This window comes from Furipterus horrens, unplaced genomic scaffold (genome assembly GCF_987537825.1).
Source record: "Furipterus horrens unplaced genomic scaffold, mFurHor1.1.pri manual_scaffold_10, whole genome shotgun sequence".
Classification (NCBI taxonomy): domain Eukaryota; kingdom Metazoa; phylum Chordata; class Mammalia; order Chiroptera; family Furipteridae; genus Furipterus; species Furipterus horrens.
Genome location: NW_028327180.1, coordinates 91,715,885 through 91,736,074, shown reverse-complemented (window position 1 = coordinate 91,736,074; position 20,190 = coordinate 91,715,885). Strand labels below are relative to the sequence as shown.

General features: G+C 38.9%; 2 protein-coding genes across 3 annotated transcripts; one reads left to right on the top strand and one right to left on the bottom strand.

Moving 5' to 3' along the window:
- Window positions 1-237: 237 nt before the first annotated feature.
- On the top strand, window positions 238-5,048 carry NUDCD2 (NudC domain containing 2). Of its 2 annotated transcripts, none has more exons than XM_090288547.1 (4): window positions 238-517; window positions 1,695-1,743; window positions 2,141-2,292; window positions 4,622-5,048. In XM_090288547.1, exons 1-4 carry the CDS (start codon window positions 329-331, stop codon window positions 4,703-4,705), a joined length of 474 nt encoding a protein of 157 aa, XP_090144673.1. In that variant the 5' UTR covers window positions 238-328; the 3' UTR covers window positions 4,706-5,048. The 2 variants fall into 2 exon arrangements, with proteins under 2 accessions (XP_090144673.1, XP_090144671.1); XM_090288545.1 differs by having other exon boundaries at window positions 270-517; window positions 2,216-2,292.
- A 7,203-nt stretch (window positions 5,049-12,251) lies between these two features.
- CCNG1 (cyclin G1) lies at window positions 12,252-18,770 on the bottom strand. Its single transcript, XM_090288543.1, has 7 exons — window positions 18,546-18,770; window positions 17,170-17,433; window positions 15,332-15,585; window positions 14,721-14,799; window positions 14,042-14,140; window positions 13,629-13,823; window positions 12,252-12,867 (listed from the first exon to the last, which is right to left on the bottom strand). The coding sequence occupies exons 2-6, from the start codon at window positions 17,431-17,433 to the stop codon at window positions 13,632-13,634; spliced, it is 888 nt and encodes a 295-aa protein (XP_090144669.1). The 5' UTR covers window positions 18,546-18,770; the 3' UTR covers window positions 12,252-12,867; window positions 13,629-13,631.
- Window positions 18,771-20,190: the final 1,420 nt, after the last annotated feature.

The following is a 20,190-nucleotide window of genomic DNA, read 5'->3' as shown; positions in this document are numbered from 1 at the left end:
TTTACGCACTATGCGCAGGCGCACCTCAAAGCTGAGAAGTTTGGAGGTCGGCTTGTGGCGTCATAGAGGGGAGATGCTGTGAGTTCCAGCCCTGTCCCACCATTCTTTGGACGTAATATTTTCTGGATTTCAGTTATTTCAAATTGGGTCCTGGCAGTGTCCTAAATAGCCATGGAGAGGGAAGGTCCAACACGCTGAGCGCTCAGCTTACATTGATTGCTGCGCCTGAGCGACCCGAGGGGAGAGGCTGGGGCGGGGCCTGAGCGTGGAGATTCCGCGCACGCGCTCCGCTCACTCAGTGCGGCTGCCGCCGGGAGGCAACTGGAGTATGTCGGCCCCGTTTGAGGAGCGCAGTGGGGTGGTCCCATGCGGGACGCCGTGGGGCCAGTGGTACCAGACCTTGGAGGAGGTGTTCATTGAAGTTCAGGTGCCACCGGGCACTCGCGCCCAGGATATCCGGTGCGACCTGCAGAGCCGGCACGTGACGCTGGCGGTGGGTGGCCGCGAGATCCTCAAGGTAGCGGCAGATCGGGGCTTGCGCCCAGCTTCTTTGCGCCCCCCCAACCCCCCAGGTCCCCCAGTGCCAACTAAGGCTCGTGGTTTCCGCAGGATGACGGTCGGAAGGCCGTTGGGTTTCTCTGGCTGACCGAAAGAGCGATCGCATGGGCTTGATTTGGGTCTGTTCCGAGCCCTCACCTCCAAAGGCCAGCCCTGAGCTGACGTGGACATTTGAGCCCATTAAAAAAAAAAAACTTATATGTAAACCAAATGAAGCTGCTGCTTTTGTTCCTCTGCGGGCCTTCAGCCGAGAACTTAACTAGATCGCTAAAGAAACCAGCGTGTGTATTCCGTGCGCTCTCTTCCAGGCACCGCCTTGGGTCCCGGGAGAAACAGGGTTCCTGCACTCAGCCTAGGGCGAGCAGGGAGGCGCCCTAAAACTAAAATAATAGCTATTCAGACAGGGACAGGAAAGCAGAGCAGAAAGTCAAGCGCAAGGATAAGGAGATGAGGATTCAGAGGTGATGCCACGTGATTTTTCTCATAAAGATCAGAACAATTGTGCATGTTTCTGGAGTGGTTAAGCAGATGGGCAAGAGGCGTGTGAAGACAATAACACCCTTTTTATTCGCCCCAGCGCCCCTCGGGTCTGGGATCCACTTCTGCCTTGTTAAGCTTTATAGTGAAATTCAGTTAAGTTGAAGTTAGATTCCTTCCTCAGATGATATGCCTAAGAGGTTTGGTGGCACGGTGAGGACTGCTGGGTAGCTTACCTGGCTCTGCCATTTTCCTAGTTTCGTAATCTCGGGCAGGGAATTCTTCGGTGTCCCTGACGTTCACCCAAAATTATAGTACCTTTCTGATAGGACTGTTCTGAGCATAATATGTAAATTTTGTATTTGGCTAATCAGTGATCAGTAGTATTTCTTCATCTTCTAAAAATTAAGGAGCCCTGATCTTTCTTTAGAGAGCCTGGTATTCTCTGTCATAGTAAATACTTCAAGCGTTGTAAACTAGGTTTCCTTTTACCTGCTAAAAGGAAATTTAGGGTCGGGCACTTATAAAATTTTATCTCCCTATTCTAACCAATTATATCTGAATTAGGTAGGAAATTAGGTAAGTCTAAAATCATGAAAGCTTTATGAAAATTACTGAAGTTTCTATATTTTTAGTACCTTATATGTTTTATTTTTCAGGGCAAACTCTTTGATTCTACAATAGCTGATGAGGGAACGTGGACTTTGGGTAAGAGTAATCTATTGTAAGTCGTTTGTTTGTTTGCTTATCTGTTTTTAGAGAGAGAGGAAAGGAGAAAGAGCGGGAGAGAAACATCACTGTGTGGTTGCCTCTCACTCGCACCCCGAACTGGGGACCTGACGGGCAACCTAGTCACGTGCCCTGACTGGGACTCAAACCAGCGACACTGGGTTCGCAGGCTATTATAAGTCTTAGAGTCTTTTTAAGAATTAATTTTGTCTTGGAACTTAGTATGTTTTCACTTTGTATTAGGTACTTTGTCTTTGCAGCTTTGGAAGATATAGTAATAGAAATGTATTAACACTTGTATGTCAAGATTGCCTGATGGTTTTTGAGTATATATAATTTAATAACTCAAATTTCATTGTGATTTTTCTTTGTTTAGAGGATAGAAAAATGGTTCGTATTGTTCTTACAAAGACAAAGAGAGATGCAGCAAATTGTTGGACTTCTCTTCTAGAATCTGAATATGCAGCTGATCCTTGGGTGCAAGACCAAATGCAGAGAAAGCTTACATTAGAGAGATTCCAGAAAGAAGTAAGTCATAAATGTATGCTATGTGTAAACATTTTAAAAATGTAGAAATGATATTTTTTGAAACTTGAACTTTTGAGATTATAAAAATAATAAATTCTTTAGAGGAATTTTAAAAAATAATGATTGGAAAAATGACTTGCCTTTTTAGGTATGGATTTGATTTTTTGAAAAACTTTCTTGAGAATTTTATTATGATTCCTAAGTTTAAATTCATTTGATGTAAATCAGTAATGTATGACTAAACTCGTAAAAACTCAATCAATATAGACTTACCCAGTGCAGAAAAGTGAAAGGCTCCTTCATCCCCGCGGCTGCGTTCCACGCCTCTGTTGAATCTCACCAGTGTATTGCCTTGTTTGGTTTTTAACATAAATGGAGAATGACATTGTATCTTGTTCATGTTTCTTTTTAAATATTTTGGGTCTCTTTCCTTACCAGTACACATAGATAAAACTTATTTCTTCATCTGCTTCAGGGTGTTTTCTAGTTTGAAGGTATTGGAATATTTAGCTATTCCCATTTGATAAGCTTTAGATTTCCCCATTATGTCTGCTGTTTCAAACAAATGTCGAGCTTTCATCTCTGTAAAACCATTCAGACGTTCCTTTAAGATACCTAGGAGAAGAATTACTGCACCAAAGCACCGTTAAGCTTTTCATGGATAATTTCCATCTATGTAGCGATTTCCAAATGTGTATCTCTAGCCTAGACTTTTCTCCCGAATTGTGGACCCATGTACCCGATTGCCTGCTCAGCACCTCCACTTGGCTAACAAGCATATTAAACTCAACACGTCCAACAAGAAGCTCTTAACTTCCCCCCCACATTGGTTCTGCCTCTAGCCTTCTCACCTTTGTTGATGGACACGAGTTGTTCAGACCAAATATAATTGGGGAGTCACCCTGCATTCCTGCATCTCCCACCCCCTATCCGTTTTGTTTGAAGCCTTGCTGGTACTGCCACCGCCACTGTGATCCGGACCGCCTCTAATGTCTTGTCTAGATCACTTCAGTAGCCTAACTGTTCTCTTCACTTCTGCCTTGCCAGGCTGCAGCCCTCTCAACATAGCGGTTAGAGTGGTCCTTTTAACATGCGAGTCCGGTTACATCACTGCTCAGGACCTGTCCACATAGTAGGAGACCAGGTCTCCCTGACCCTCTGGACCGCCTCTCCTGCTCATGGCCCCTGGCTCGTTCTCTAGCCACACAGGCCTTTGCTGTTCCTTAAACACCGCAGGCCATTCCTTTTCTGTTCTCTTAGACTGCCCTGCCCTTTTCCCAAAGCTTGCCTAACTGCACTGCCTTCAAGTCACTGCCCGGGGAGCATTCTTTGAGTGTTGATCATCCTGTTTAAATACTGTAAACGCTTCATCTTCCTTGTTCTGCCCTGCTTTCTTTTTCTTCTATAGCACTTAACTTTTAACAAACTAGATACCAACGTTTAATACCCTAGATAGGGGCCTGTGAACGTGGTCCATGGGTCAAGTCTAGCCCACTGCCTGTTTTTGAAGAAAAGTTTCATTGGAACACTGCTATGCTCATTTGTTTGTGTATCATCTTTCGTAATAGCAACAACAGAATTGGGTAGCTGTGACCGAGACTGTTTGGTCTTCAAAGCCTAAAATATTTACTAGCTGGTTCTTGATAGAAAAGTTTGCTGACTCTTAAACTAAATAACTTAATGGTTTATTATTTGTCTCCTGTTAGAGTGTAAGCTCCACCGAAGCAGGGCCCTTTGTCTTTTTGTTCACTCTTAAGTTACACGTGCCTCTAATGGTGTCTTCCAAAGAGTAGGAACTCAGTATTCATGTTTGTCGAATAAATGAAATGCCTTCCAAAAGATAAAGCCTGAGGTAATGCTTCCCTCATAGGATTGCTGTGAGGATTAACTGCGTTAATGTATGGGTAGCGCTTAGAACCCTACCTGGCATAAAGTAAGGTCTAAAAAATGCTAGCTTTTCAAATCTGTTTATTCACTGATACTAAAGTATGTGTTTGTCCATCCACTTAACAACATTGTAATACATATCTTGGATCTTCTAAATATTTGTAAGTCTGAAAATTGAAAAATACCTGATAGTTTTAAGTTCCATTTTGGTGATTACAGTGAAGTTTGGTATTTACAAGTTTATTGGCCATTTAGATTTCCTTTTTTGTCACTTGCCAGTTCATCTCTTTAAAAAAAATTTTTTTTTAAATTAATTAATGAATTTTTAGAGAGAGGGGAAAGGAGAAAGGGAGGGAAACACAGTTCATCTCTCGTAACCACTTTTGCGTTACTTACGGTTGTCCTTGATAAGTTTTATCATACGTTTTTTCATGTCTTTTAGAATCCTGGTTTTGACTTCAGTGGAGCAGAAATCTCAGGAAACTACACTAAAGGTGGACCAGATTTCTCAAATCTTGAGAAATAACTGCTGCTTTTTGGCTGCAGTCTGTGGACTTGAGCAGATGTTGCCAATTCGATCAGAGGAACAGATTATGTGGTGGAAGAAACACATGGATGCCTACAGTTAACAAGTTGCAAAATATATTTAAATGTGGTTCTAATTGCGTTCAAATATGATTTACATAGGAAACATCTTAAATACTGTGAGAACTATTCTATTGATATATGGTAACTTTTTTTGGACTTATTTTGCTCAGCATGAAGTTTCAAATGCTGCATTTTGCTAGTTTCATATTTAATCTATATTTTTAATACAAAAACATTAGGTTATACATCGTGTGAAATGACAGGTTGCCTTCAGGGAAAATTTTTTTCTTTTAATAACTATGATGCATAAATAATCTCCAATAAACTTTTCTAAATAGGAATTGTGTACCTCTGTATCTAAGTAACAGTCAACACAAAGAAATTATATTACTGAAAAAAAATTTAGGAAAGGAAAAAAAATCCCAAATATATTCTGAGTAAATTTATTTTAACAGTTAACGAAAACCTCTGAATTCGTATATTATTTCTTGAGAGATCACTTTTCTGTCAAGAAGTTAAAAAATAGTTAACCTACAGAAGAGCTTTGGTGCGGTGAGTATGGTTATTGGGCAAGTGCATTGTTAGTGACAAAAAATGAGTTATGGTTAGTGGTTATAAATCAGTGATGTTCTGGTTTTCAATGATCCAGACATAGAGGTAGGAATTGTCTTAAAATTTTATTTTATCCTTTTTATCTCCCTTTTTAATTTAAAAAGAAATTTTAAACAATCTTAAATGTACAGAAACGTTAGAAGACACAGGGTTTTTGTTTTGTTCTTTAATTTTCCTGAACCATTTGTGTGTAAGTTGATGGCATCATGCCCAATTACCTTTGAATATCTTAGTGTGTGTTCCCTGGAAAGGAAGTGCTCTTACATATAATTACAGTAGAGCCATTAAAATCAAGAAACAAGCACTGACACACTGTGACCATCTAGTCGTGAGACCTCCCATTACAATTCAGTTGTCCCAGTAATGTCTTCTATAGCAAAAGGAGGCAGCCAGCGTCATGCCTTTCCCTTAGCTGTCACGTGTCTGCAGTCTGCTTAAATCTGGAACAAGCCCTCATTTTATCCTTGACTTTTACAACGTTGGCACTTTGGAAGATTACAGGGGAATTTTTTTTTTTTTTTTTACAGCATTCTTCATTTTGAATTTTGGTATTTCTTCATTATTAGAGTCAGGTTTTGCATCTTTGGCAGGAATGTTAAGTGATGCTTGTATTCTTATTACGTACTATCACGAGTTAATAATTTTAATTTGTTCTTTTTCTGATGGTTATTACTTAGGTTAAGTGGTGTCTGCCAGTCTTCTCCATTGTAAATCTACTCTTTTTACATTTGTTAATTATTTTGTGCAAAGTAGTTTCAAATTACTACCTTGTTTCTCATTAAACTTTCATTTTATTACATCTTTTTATAAGTCATAATTTTCTATTTTATTCAGTGAGTTAAAATTATTCCCATTACTTTGATGCTCAAATTTTTTCTAGACTTGATCAGTGAGAAACCATTCTAGGTGGCTTCTGTGTTCCTTTGGCACGTCCTCATCATTATTTGAGCAATTTCTTAATCTGTCACAAGGTATACCAGGCTTATTATGCTTTTCCTGCCCTAGCCCAGGAATCAGCAATTTTACCAAGGAATTCTGGTTCTCGTTAGTGGAGAATGGTTTTTAGAAGTCAAGATCTGTGTGCTAGTGAGCAATTGCTGTCAGTGTGTATACACTGCATACATTTACATCTGTATTTATATGTACGGAAAGCCGTGAGTTCACACTTACTTTCATTTCTAATCTCATGGTGTCATTTTTGTTTTCTTTCTATATAACTCCTTTCAACAACAGAGAAACCTGATTCTATGATCCTTAATGTATTTGGTTCCATGTTCTAGGCCGTGTCCTTGTGAATGAATGTCTTCGTCACTCTTGCTTAGCTCCGATAGCCTATGCCAAGCAATGGTCCTTCTCACCTGCTTGGACCCTAACCCCCCGCCCCCCCCAACACACACACACACACTCTCTCTCTCTCTCTCTCTCTCTCTCTCTCTCTCTCAATCCCCCCTCCCCCCAACACACACACACACACACACACACTCTCTCTCTCTCTCTCTCGCTCTCTCTCTTTCTCTCTCTCTCTCTCTCTCTCTCTCTCATTGGGAAAGAGGCTTTTTCTTCAGATTGGCTTCTCATTTTGACATTTTAAAACATTTTGTATTTTGAATCAACATACAGTAAAATTTACTTTGTGGTTTTGTGGATTTTAACATGTAGAGAGAGCTGTTTCCTCGAAAATTGGGAGACTGAACAGTTCAATCACAAAAATTACTTCATGCTGGATTTGCCTTTTCAAGGAGTGCATATAAATGGAATCATCAGTAACCTTTTTTAAAAAAAAGTTTTATTGAGATATAATTCACAAACTATACACTTCACCCATTTAAAGTGTTTAATTCAGTAGTTTTCAGTGTAGCCGGACATTTAACCATCACCACAGTAAATCTTCATTTTCCTTACCTCAAAAGTAACCCCGTACCTTCTAGCTGTTACCCTCCGCCCAGATCCTGCCCCAAGCAACCCCAACTTTTCATCTCATAGATTTCCCTGTTCTGGACATTTTGTATCTATGAACTCATACTGTGTGGTCTTTTGTTTACTGTCTTTGTTCACGTAGAATAATGTTTTAGAGGTTATGTGAAATGCTTTATTTTATTTATTTTTGTGTATATGGCTAGATAATCTGTGTGTGACTACCATACATCATTTATGCATTTGTCAGTTGATGGCTATTTGGGAGGTTTCTACCTTTTGACTATTGTGAGTAATGCTGTTATAAACATTCAAGTACAAGTTTTTATGTTCAAGTATATTTTCATTTCTTACGTAGGAGTCGAAATTCAGGTTATGTGGAAACTGTTTAATTGTTTGAGAAACTGCTAGATTGTTCCAATGTGGCAACCCCTTTTTACATTCCCACTGGCAGCGTATGGGAGTTCCAGTTTCTCCACATCTTTGTCAACACTTGTTATGTGACTTTGATTCTGGCCACACCAAGGGATGCGAAGTGCTGCCATATTGTGGTTTCAATTTGCGTTTCCCTAATTGTTGAACATCTTTTCTTCTGCTTGTTTACCATTTCTGTATCTTCTTGGGGAAATGTTTATTCAGATCCTTCCTATTTTACAACTGGATTATCTTTTAAATTGAATTTTAAGAGTTTTTTTTATATTCTGGACACAAGTCCCTGATCAGAAATGAGATTTGCATTATTTTCTCTTGTGTAGGGTTTTTGTTTGTTTGTTGTTTTGTCTTCTTGATGGTGTCTTTTGAAGCATGAATGCTTTCAATTTTGAGGGAGTCTAATTCAGCATGTCTTTGGTGTTAATGTCTAATAACTGTAATTCCCGGTTGTAAGGGTTTTTTTCCAATGTTTTCTTCTACAAGGTTTATAATTTTGTTTTACATTTAGGTTTGTGACCTATTTTAAGTAACTTTTTGTATAAGCTGAGAAATATAAGTGGAGGTTCATGTTTTGCATATGGTTGGCCATTTGTTTCAGTACCGTTTGAGGAAGACTCACCGTCCTCCGTGAAATTGTTTTTGCTCTTTTGTCAGGTCAGGTGCTATGTATATGGGTCTCCTTGGTCTCCGTTCTACCCCATCAACTCTGTGTCTGTCCCTTTGCTGATACCACGCTGCCTTGATGATTATAGCTTTCTAGTAAGTCATAATTGGGTAGCATGATTCCTGCAACTTAATTCTTTTTCAGAATAGTGTTGGCTATTTTAAGTTTCTTTGCCTTTCTGTATAAAGTTTATGATCAGCTAGTCCATATCTATTATACAAAACGTTCTGGGGTTTTCATTGGAAAAGCATGTAAGTCCTCTAATCCATGGACATGGAATGTCTCTCCATTAAGACTCCTTGATTTCAATCATTAGCGTTTTGTGGTTTTCAGCTTATGGAACTTTTACTACTTTAGTTGCATTTATTTTTAAGTGTTCATTTCCTGGAGCTGTCGTAAATGATTGTTTTTTTTTTTGTTTTTTTGGAATTTTGGTTTCTAATTGCACATTGCGAGTGCATAGAAATATGTTTGGTTTTTGTTTGTTGACCTTGTATCCTGTGATCTTGCTAAACTCATTTATTAGCTGTAGGAAGTTTTTGTTGTTTATTCCTTGGGATTTTCTGCATAAACCATAAATGGAAACGGGTTGATTTTGTCTGTTCTAGTCTATAGGTTTATGTCTTGCTTCATTGTACTTGTTAGAATAAAAGTGGTGAAAGCGACCATCTTTCTTGTGGATGCTAGTTTCTTGAGCATGGAGTCTTTCACCATTAAGGGGTGTGTTAGTGTAGGTTTTTATAGATGCCCATTATCAGGTTGAGGAAGTTCTCATCTGTTCCTACTTAGTCAATTTTCTCATGACTGGATTTGAATGTGCTCAATTATTTTTTTGTATCAATTGACTTAATCATGTTTTTAAACTATATTTTGATTATGCTATTAGAGTTGTCCCAATGTTTTCCCCTTCTGCCCTCCTCCACCGAGCACCCCTCACTCCCCGAGGCAGTCCTGACACTTTGTTCATGTCCTTGGGTCACGGATGTAAGTTCTTTGTCCACTTTATTTCCTAAACTGTGCATCCCCATGGCTATTCCGTAACTACCTATTCACTCTTCATACTTCTTAATCCCCTCACCTCCTCACCCACGCCCACCCCCTCCTCCCATCTGGCAGCCATCAAAACGCTCTCTGTATCCATGATTCTGTCTCTGTTCTTGTTTGCTTAGTTTTCTGAATTCAGTTGTTCATAGATATGTATTGTCATTTTATTGTTCATAACTTTGATCTTCTTTTTCTTAAACCCTTTATCATTTCATATAATAATGGTTTGGTGATGATGAACTCCTGTAGTTTTTTCTTGTCTGGGATGGTCTTTATTTGCCCTTCCATTCTAAAGGATAGCTTTGTTGGTTAGAGCAATCTTGGCTGTAGGTTCCTGCTTTTCATGCCTTTGAATATTTCTTGCTAATCGCTTCTAGCCTGCCAAGTTTCTTTGAGAAATCAGCTGACAGTCTGATCTTTAGATTGATAATATGGTGGATTTATATTGATTGACTAAAATTTTGAACCAGCGCATAGTTTTGTTGTTTTGTTTTTCTATTATCTTTATCATGATTTGATATTAGGGTAATGCTGGCCTTATAAAATAAATTGGAAGTGATTCTCCTACTTTTTGGAAAAGATCTATAGAATTTAAGTCTTAATTTAAATGTTTTATGGGGTTTGCCAGTAAGATTTTAAACTATGGGTCAGTTTTTAAAAATAATTGCAGAACTCACTCAAGTTCTTTAGTTTATTTTAGCTAAGTTTTGATAGTTCATGGCTTTCCAGGAATTGATTCATTTCATCTAACTCAACATAGGAGTTGTTTCTACCTATTTCCTTAGAGTCCTTTTAATGTTTTTACAGTTTATAGTAGTATCTCATTCCTAGTATTGGTCATTTCTATCTTTTTTGTGTCTTTCTAGAGATTTATCAGTTGTATTGCTCTTTTCACATAGTTTTAGTTTAATGATTTTACCCGTTTTGTTCTAGTTCATTGTTTGTTTTTTTAACCCCTCCTTATTTTAATGACTTTTCCCCCTTCTGCTTGCTTTGGTTTTATTTTGCTCTTTTTCTAGTTTCTTAAAATGGAAGCTTAGATTGATTTGAGACCTTTGTTTTTCTTAATGAAAGCAGTCACTACTATGCATTATTCTCTAAACACTGGTTTAGCTGTATTCCATACATTTTGGTATTTCCATTTTCATTGAGTTCAAAATATTTTATTTCCTTTGGGACTTCCCCTTATAGACATGAACTATGTAAAGTGTGTTGTTTTAATTTCCAAGCGTTTGGAGATTTTCCCTTTATCTGTTACTGGTTTCGAGTTTATGGTCAGAGAACATACACACACATATAAAACATGATCAGTTTGGTTTGGAAATTAATACAATTTCACAAGTCAATTTAACCTTCTGTTTTGGAAGGTAATGTTCACAGCCTCTTGGTCAGAACTTCCTGGATTTCCTGCAACCTTGAGCTAATCACTTACTTTCTCTTGTCTCTAGGTCATTTGTAAATTGGGTTAAATGCATACACTTTGGAGGATTATATGAGAGAATTCATATAAAATATCTGACAATTGCACCTGATAGGAAAAACTGTCATTGCTAACCACAAATATTAGATCAGAAGTGTCTATTTTTTAGATAGTATGTTGCATAAATGGAAATACAGTTGAGGTTCAGGTACCCTTTTGAAAAATGACACTTAGGTATCTCATCTGAGTCAAGTGCGAACGAAGACTTAAGTTTTTCCTCACCGGTGATCCTCTGCAGTGTCCACTTTGGTTGGTTTAATTAAGCATAAACGGTTCAAAATTATATATTGTTCAGTTCAGTAATAATTACCAGTTGCTCTAAACTAACACAATACTTGGCAGTTACCTGTTACCAACCACCACCTGGAATGCTGTTCAATTAGGTAAGAGGGTGTGACCAAAACTTCGGGTGGGCTGAGTCTCGGTGGCGTGTACTAAGGACATCCATTAGCAGTGATGAGTCTAAATGATAACCACGGGGCATAAATATTACATTTTAAATGCCCATTAAGCATATTTGTCATGTACCTATTTTAAAAAATCATTAGAGTAATGGCCATAATTAAAGAGGTTTTTTTCCTACCATACATCTTACTTTAGTGCTAAATTTAAACAGACTCGGCAGAGGTAGCTTTTTATTGTGGTCTGCCAGCACATTGCCAAAATAGTTTGTTGAATCAGAAGAGTAACAAACAGAAAACCACCCAGCAAAGAAATGCATTTCAATTTCTTTATTAAAACGTATATCCCTTAGTACCAAAACATAATGCTAGTTGGTTAGGTTACTTCTGCCAACTCAAAACTAACACAGATGTAATCAAAATATTGAAATGTATCAGGCTTTTGGGAAAACAGGTTACCCACAGAAATTATTTATAGAACTATGAGATACACTGTAGTTCTTTGGTTTATTTTCCAGTACATATTTAGCCATAACATGATGTCAAAATTGGGTATGGTCATCCTGGAAGGACTCAGACTACACACTGCACTGAGTAGCCATTCATGACACTTTTAACACTAGATCTCCTTTTATTCATGGACCTATAAAATCCTGAACATCACCTCAGCAATGTCATGATTATGAAGAAACGTATTTACTTAAGACTTTCTGTTTGCACAATAGGGGAAATTACTGAAAGTATATTCCCTTCTTTTTAAACAAAATTCTAAATTAGAAGCAATGGCAGTTTTATAAAAAGTCCTTAGTAGAAACTTCTGGAGTGTTTAATCAGCAAATTTTCAGAGCGATGTTAATTTATTTTGAGTCACTAATGCAATAAAACTAATTTTATCAATGGAATTATTGAAACACATTTTGTATGAATTTTCTTTTTTCTGGGCACAAAAATCACCATTTTTCTAGAAAAAATTAAAGATAAATTAATATGCCAAAATTACTAAGTGTGTAGTTTTCCTTTATATAAAATGCCCTCAAATTTAAGTGTAAGTTACATATAGCAATAAAGTCCACATCTCTGGATAATCTGTTATTTGCATACCAGTGCTAAGAAGCCAGTTTCACTGGTTAAAATAGTGACCCAGACTATGTCTTAAAAGTGCATTTGTGAAATGTTGGTTTTGATATAAACATCATTCAAAATTTAAATTAAGTAGGTTTCCGTTTTTAATACCACCTAAACCAGACTGACACAAAATAGAAAGTTAGATCAATGTTAGGAACAAAGACTCACACTCTACCTTCCCAGACTTGTCATTAACATTTCACATTGTTTGTGGCTTTGTTTGTATGCCTCAGATGAATTCAAATTTAAGTGTATTTCCACTACAGCGTAATGTTAATTAGGCAGTTTTCCCAAATCTGAGAACATCAATGCTATTCTAGTTGTGACATTTTGAGGATGCGCAACCTAAATCCACTATAACGTTACAGAACCCATACTTCAGGCTTGTGGAGAGTGACTTCCGAAGAGTTCTCGTTGCTGTAATAATCCTATTAAAACACAAAAAATCAAGTTATCAGACATTTGCCAAACATAAACATTACTGTTAAAAATGATCTACTGTTTATTTCTAAGATTCAGAATCATTCACATGTAGGTGTGTTAAATGTTAACAATTAGTTTTGAGTAGGAAAAAGTTAAATCCCCACTGTGAGTTAAATTTAGTGGCAAGAACATGTACGTCAGTGACAATCAGGCATGTAAGTACTTGCCAGTATTCCCAGCTGTTACAGCAACGACACAAACTGTAGTGTGTCTTGGCGGTTTCCAAACACCCAATGTGAAGACCATCTGCCATAACTTATTTTTTCTTTAGATATGACATCCAAGATCATACTGATTTTGCTTATATGCTAACAGCCTCAAATTAGTTCCTTTATGGTTCAGACTTGTGGTCCTGTTACCCTACTCAGGCTCGTTTAAATGAGCCAGAGCTTGAGTCTACATAAAGCAAAATGACGTGCAATTAAAAATGACTGAGCGCTACTTTTAAAATTCATGGTTATTAAAGAGGAGGCTAATATACAAAGCAAAGGTTGGACAGTCCCTCCCTGGTAGGGCGTTATACCTTGAATGTCGTTAATGCCCTAAAATATTAGTTGTGGATCAATGAAGTCACTTTCCCCTTTGCTAGTCCTACTCCATATCTTGTTTATTTTGAAGGTAATTCAGATTTTAATTCTTGAACAGAAGAAAATTACAGCATTAGAAAATTTCCTCTTTATGGAGAATAACTAGGAACCAAGTTTACCTATTAAGGAACCGTTTCAGGAATTGTTGGCAGGTGGGTTATTCTGTAGTAACTGTGCTTCAACTGCCGTGCGGTTCGCCCAGAAACAATCCATTTCAACTTCTGAACGTTTGGCTTGGAACACTTGTTTGATGAATATTCAGTTAAACACTTGGATACGAGCTCTTGCCATAAGGTCAAATCTCTGCCATTTATCTGTACATAAATTTAAAGAAATGATCACTCAAAATAAAAGTCCCATAGTATTTAACTACAGTAATAATTGCAATCTCATTAATGTGTCTTCCTTGTCAAAAACATTTAAAGATAAGCTACTTAAATTTCAAACACATGGTATCTCATTTTACTTAAGGGAGGTAGTACAAGTTGTTTAGCTTCTTCCACAGCTGTTAACTGGAATGACCTTGACATACCTTGGAATGTTTCTGAAGACATTCCACGTCTTCCATTAACTCTACACACTTCTGTGCTTGGAGCTCCAGTGCAATGGTGGACAGAGCCAACACAGAAGGCTGAAAGAGATACATTTTAAAGGTAAACGTTGACTAGAAAAACAGGTTTATAAATAGCTTTACTCTTTTTTTTAATTTTTTTATTTTGGTTTTTCAATTACAGTTGTCCCCTTTTCCCCCAATTTCTCTCCCCCACCCAACCCACCCCCTCTCCCACAATCATATCCCTCCCCGTGGTCCATGTCCATGAGTCTTTTATACAGGCTCTTTAATTAAACCCTTCCCTTACTTATCCCCCTTCTCTCCCTCTCCCCTCCCCCCTATTGACTGCTATTCTGCTCTTTGTTCTATTTAGTTCCTTTGTTTGTGTTGTTCTTTAGTTTCCTGTATTAGGTGATATCATATGGTATTTTTCTTTCTTTGCCTGGCTTATTTCACTAAGCATAATTCTCTCTAGTTCCATCCATGTTGTTGCAAATGGCAGGAGTTCCTTCTTTCTTTCTGCTACATAGTACTCCATTGTGTAGATGTACCACAGTTTTTTGATCCACTCATCTACAGATGGGCACTTAGGTTGTTTCCAGCACTTAGCTATTGTAAACAGTGCTGCAATAGCTTTACTCTTTCCGTAAATATTTACCTTTGCTTTAGAAAATATGATCCTGCAGTGGCATGCCTTAAGTTGAGCTTCTAACCTTTCAAAATTAAGGCTGTTCCTCCTTTAAAAAAATGAGATTAATGTTATGCAAATAATTTTACATCTAGTCAAGACAACTTTTTAGAAGAACATTGAAGTCAGTTTTAATGTTAAGTTTATACATACAAAAAATAAATTATTTGAAGTAAACAATTCCCCTTCCTTCAGGACATTAACTCCTTAAGGATACCATACATGAATTTTAAGTGATTCAGGGTTTCTTTTTATTTTAATCTATTTCTGCATCTACTGAAGTTCCTTTTTCCATAAATCTGTTTTAGATGCTTACCTATTAGGTTCTATAAGTTAACTAGTCTATAAATGGAAAATGTAATATAAAGGTTGAAATGTCCTTCAGTCCCAAGAATTAGCCTTCACATACTTCCAGAAGCTATTGACAACTGAAAGTCTCACTTTTGCTGGACAGTGAAGTGAAATTCAAGGAGCTGCAGCTCTTCTGATAGGAATTTTCCCAGGATATTGATTTTAGGCATATTCTAGACAATACCATTCTGATTTCCAAATATCCTTGGTTTGAAACAAAGATCACATACCTTTCAAATGGTAAGTTCTCTTGAATCAGTGAATAATAGAGTTGTAGAAATTGAAAGGCAGTAGTAGCTTTGACTTTCCAACAAACCTTCTCCAACACAATCTTTTCCATTCTCATGAGGTCAGAAACTGTAAACCTGTACTGGCTGATTCGGATCAAGTCACTTGCCAACGGGACATTCCTTTCCTCTTCTACTGATTTTACAGCCAGGTAGAAGCAGCTTAGTCCAACACACCCCAGGTGCTTGGGCAGTACCTAAAAAGACAAGAAGCCCATGTCTTTATTTCAATTAAAAAAAAAAAAAAAAAAAAAAAGGGAATCTAGAGCTCACACTCACCATTATGAAAATAGATCTTTGAGGCGTATTTGTTCACAGAAAGAATTAACAAGATCAACTATGGCAAATCAACCCTATGCATCCCACTTAGAACCAATACAGGAGTAACAAGACTGAGTTGTAGTATGATGTTTGGGTTCAGTACATAAAAACTCTTCCTGTGGAAAAAGTCACTATAGAACTAAGTGTAAGTGCTGTGTTTTAGCTGCACCAAATAAGTTAGCCGGTCAAGGGCCTAGGTGAAGACTGAAACACCTTGCAGCTTATGCACAACAATTTCTTTCCAGAATGTTGTGTTTTTCCAGGCTGTTTCCTTCGTAGTAACACATGTAAAGTTTTAAAAGACCATAGCACATAACCTTCACTCTGCCTGTAAAGCTCTACCTCCTACGAAGCTCTTTTTTATTTCGTCATCATTTTCTTAATGTCTACAATGTGAGAGAGTCAAAATTCCATCCACTCTTTTAAGTTGCAGCTCAAAATTTTAAGAAGCCTTTACCAGTGTTTGGGTTCTCTTCTTGGAACTCCTTCAGCAATATCTTCATGCCTCTTTGGAGGCACGCTGTAATTACTCTTCTTACTATGCCTTGTGTTGTAGGATAGTAATTGGTACAAACATTCTCACATAAGACTGTAATATACTTAGGGAATAGATCTATTTATTCTGTGCAACATTTACAGATTCAAAGGTAATGCCTGCACATGCTGTTGAACAAATTTTTTAACCATCTAATTGAACAAATATGGTATTGAGTTCCTCTTCTATAGGATACATTGTGTTAGGTACCAAGGACTAAAAGATGAATTTTATTCTAATTGTCAGATTATCTCATTGTCCCCTAATGATCACGGGCACACAGAGAAGGCAGATGTAACAGCTGAACTAACTGAAAGATACACTGATATCCTGCTTATCCAACATAGGAAATAATTACATAAATGCTTCTCCGTCAGAAGACACTCTATTGTACGCAAGCAGAGGCTGGAAATGCCAAACATGCAAGACTTGAGTATGTCTAAGGCTAAAACAATTGGAATTTTTTTTTTTTTTTTTTTTGAGTGGAGAGCTATATACTCCACTGACCAAGTGACTGATGGGATTAAAAGAAAGGGAAAAAACACCCACCCTCTCATTCTTGGTCACAATCTAGCATTTTGCTGCTAACACATTTTTAAGATTTAAAAGCAGTACATATAAATAAATGAAAATGCGCAATGTATTAAGAAAGATTTGTAATAATAGCCAACTCTCCTACTGGGAGACTGAAATTAATTATTTGATACTGGGTTATTTTTCAGTGTCAGATATTACATCTAATGACTAATGCATTACTCGATTATAATGAAGAGTATCAAATCTGTAGTATACAGAACTCCATAATGTTTGGGCTATCTGCTGAAAATAAAAAGGTCAAGTTTATGAATACCAACCCAACTAGCAATCTCCAGAACACATTAAGCAAAACTAAGAAATACTCAGGGTAATGTGATTTTAAACATACCTTCATTTTGGACAGGAATCTGTCCAGTAAATTCACAGCTAGAGAAAATGTCTCTGTGTCAAAACCAAAGAACTGAGTTAGACTAAGAAGATCTTTTACTTCAAAGTCCCTCAGTCTTGCAGTCATCCTGAGGCCATTATCGTGTGCAGACTCAATCAGTCTCAAGCCGCAGACCTTTGGCTGACATTTCTGCTCCTGTTCCAACAGGGCATTCAGCTGGTGTAGCAGTTTCTGAGAGTCAGTTGTGGCGAGTATCTCTATCATCTATATATAGAACAAAGCCCAGAAAGGATAAGAACAGCAGGCCCTTCCAGCATTGTATTGTGCCAAGCGCTTGATAACATAAGTTTCCCCTCCCCCAATGCTGCCAGTGAATCTAAGTCACAGCAAAGTGCCATCTGTTATGCCCACCCTCCCCCCAAACAGTTGGTCACATCCTAAATTATGAATTCCTAGACAATAAGCCCAGGTCTTTTAATCTTGTTTTAAAGAAATTGCAAATCTTCCGAGAAACACTTGTCAAGTCATTCACTGTCAAGAGATAACTATGAATTGTAAGACAGGATACCCACACTTTGAAATTAGATGGTAGTATGTATTCTGCCATATAGTAACAATGCGAACTGTTCAAGTTAGATCATTTTTCTTAGTCCTTAGCTCCTCATCTGTAAAGTGGGTCTCGCTAACGTGTGGCATACACGAGGTCACCTAGGTATAGAGCTTAGCGCACACAGCTGGTGCCTACTCAACACTGGATAATATTAATAAACTTCTTGCTACGTCTGTAAAAGGAGGCAACGATATCTGTCTCTTTGGCTGTGAAGACTAAACAAGACGATTCATGCAGTTTAGCACAGGGCCGGGCACACGGCGCTCAATGATCGCGAACCTTTATTGATGTTATGGGAGCGCATAGAGGAGACGGGAGGCTGATCTAGCCTGCAAGAGGGACCTGCACTTTTATTCCTTATTAATATTGCACATTTATATGTCCCGGGCAACATATTAAGCCCTGGGCTCACACACGCTCCCTCCCCACACAACTGAAAGCCAGGAACGCAGCGGATATTTAGAGTTGGGCTACTGAAGGGGTGGGCGGGTGCGCAGCCATTAACTGTATGGGTTCGACCCTCACTCCCGTGCTGGTCCCCGGGACGCGGCCTGCCTGCGGACTCTCAGACCCCTCCGATCGGAGACAGGTGGGATCCGGCCCCGCCCCTCCAGGCTCGGATTAGCCCGGACTAGCCCGGACTTGTTGCTTACTGCAGCGGGATAGCTAAGTGAGGAAAAGGGGGCAGGCCAGACTCACCCCAACCTCGTGCCCCCAACCCTTCTCCCTACCCGCCCCCCTAGGTCACCCCGCAGCCCCAGCTCACCTTGGTTGCGAACGCGGCCCCTTCGCTGTAATCACCCTCCCCGGGCCTGCTCTCGCCTCAGCCCACGATATCAGATCCGAGAGGCCTACGAGGCGAGCGGACTCGCGGGCAAGAGGGGAGAGGCCCGGGGAGGGGGAGCTGTCCTGGGTGGAGGTCTCTGCAGTGCCGCTCAGACGACACCAACCTCCCCCGGGTCAGCTCGGAGCCGAAGGGACGTGAACGGGCCTCCCGAGTAATATATTGGAGGGCGGGGCCTTCCTGCCGAGGGAAAGGGGGGCATTATCGCCGCTAATTGGTGTAGTTCATATGATGGATGGCCCTTTGGACCAAAGAGGGAAGGCGTCAAATTCTCCGCCTCTTGAGACCACGCCCTTTCCCTGTGAGCGCCTCTCATTGGAGAATTTTCCAAAATGTCATCAACGAAGAGGGGGGCGAACTAAATGCTGCACCCACCAACCCTGGCTCGGGTAAGGTGTCTGCTGCCTGCCGGATTGGCCACGATTATCATTCCAGAATGTACTGGGACTTTTTGTTCGGTGCAGTTTAGTAGAGCGGTTCTGCCCCTTCTTTCTGAAAGTACTGTGGCTAATTTAAAAAAAAAAGGTGGGGGGTGGGGTGGGGGGGGGAAGAAGGAAAGCCTGATTTTTCGTTAGAGATGGAGAGGTGGTGGGCTTTTTGTGGTGTAGTTTACAAAACTCAGAGATTTCTCTGTAAGTTTTGAAAATCAATTGATCCTTGCCTTATTTTGCTTTTTGTATAATTTGTCAAAGAGCAGAGTGGGGCAACATTTATACCGATTTTCTGAATTTGATGGGTTAGCTAATGGAAATAGAAAAGTTGGTAGTTTTTCAGTGGCTAAAAATGAAAAGCGTGCAGTCAACTAGACATGGACAAAATAATTGTAGTGACTATGAATCTCAGTTCACAGATCTGTGTGGGAAGTAATATTATTCGTTTTACTTACTGTAAATGAACTTAATGTCTAATTAATGAGTCTGTGCCAGGTTAGTGGGCAAATAATGAGTCTGAAGCCTCTGAACACCCTCCTTCCGTTCTCTCTCTCCCAAATTGTCACAAATGAGAAAGGTCTACATTAAAAGGACTGGTGAGCAAGGAGTCATTTATCAATTTTCATGCATTGTACTTGAATATTTCTGTTCTCATGGCCTCTTCCTAGTTAGTACCTAACCGGGCACTGAAAAAGTGCAAATCTGAAAGACTTGCTGGCATCTCTGCTGTTTGCCCTGCCATGTGCTTCCCTGGGGCAATGCCACAGAACCAAGCCCTGAAATGGGGGCAGAGCTGTCAAGAGGAAAGGGAAAGGGAAGGGGATGGGAAAACTGGGGAGAAAAAGTTTAATACTGCAAAATAAAATGTCAGCCACATAATCAGGTCAGTTTGACAAAGTGGCCTTGCACATGGGAAAGTGGCCTTGGTTCTCCTTGAAAATAAACTTCTGAATATAAGTGGGCAATGTAAAACATTTAAAAAGTACTTATTACAATAATTTGTGAGTTTAGAAATACATGTGTTTCTCCTTTTGACTTTTAGTAACAAAATTAGAAATACACACACACATGCACACAAACACACATGCACTTGTCCACTAATATCTATTGAGCACATAAAATGTGCCAGCGGGGAT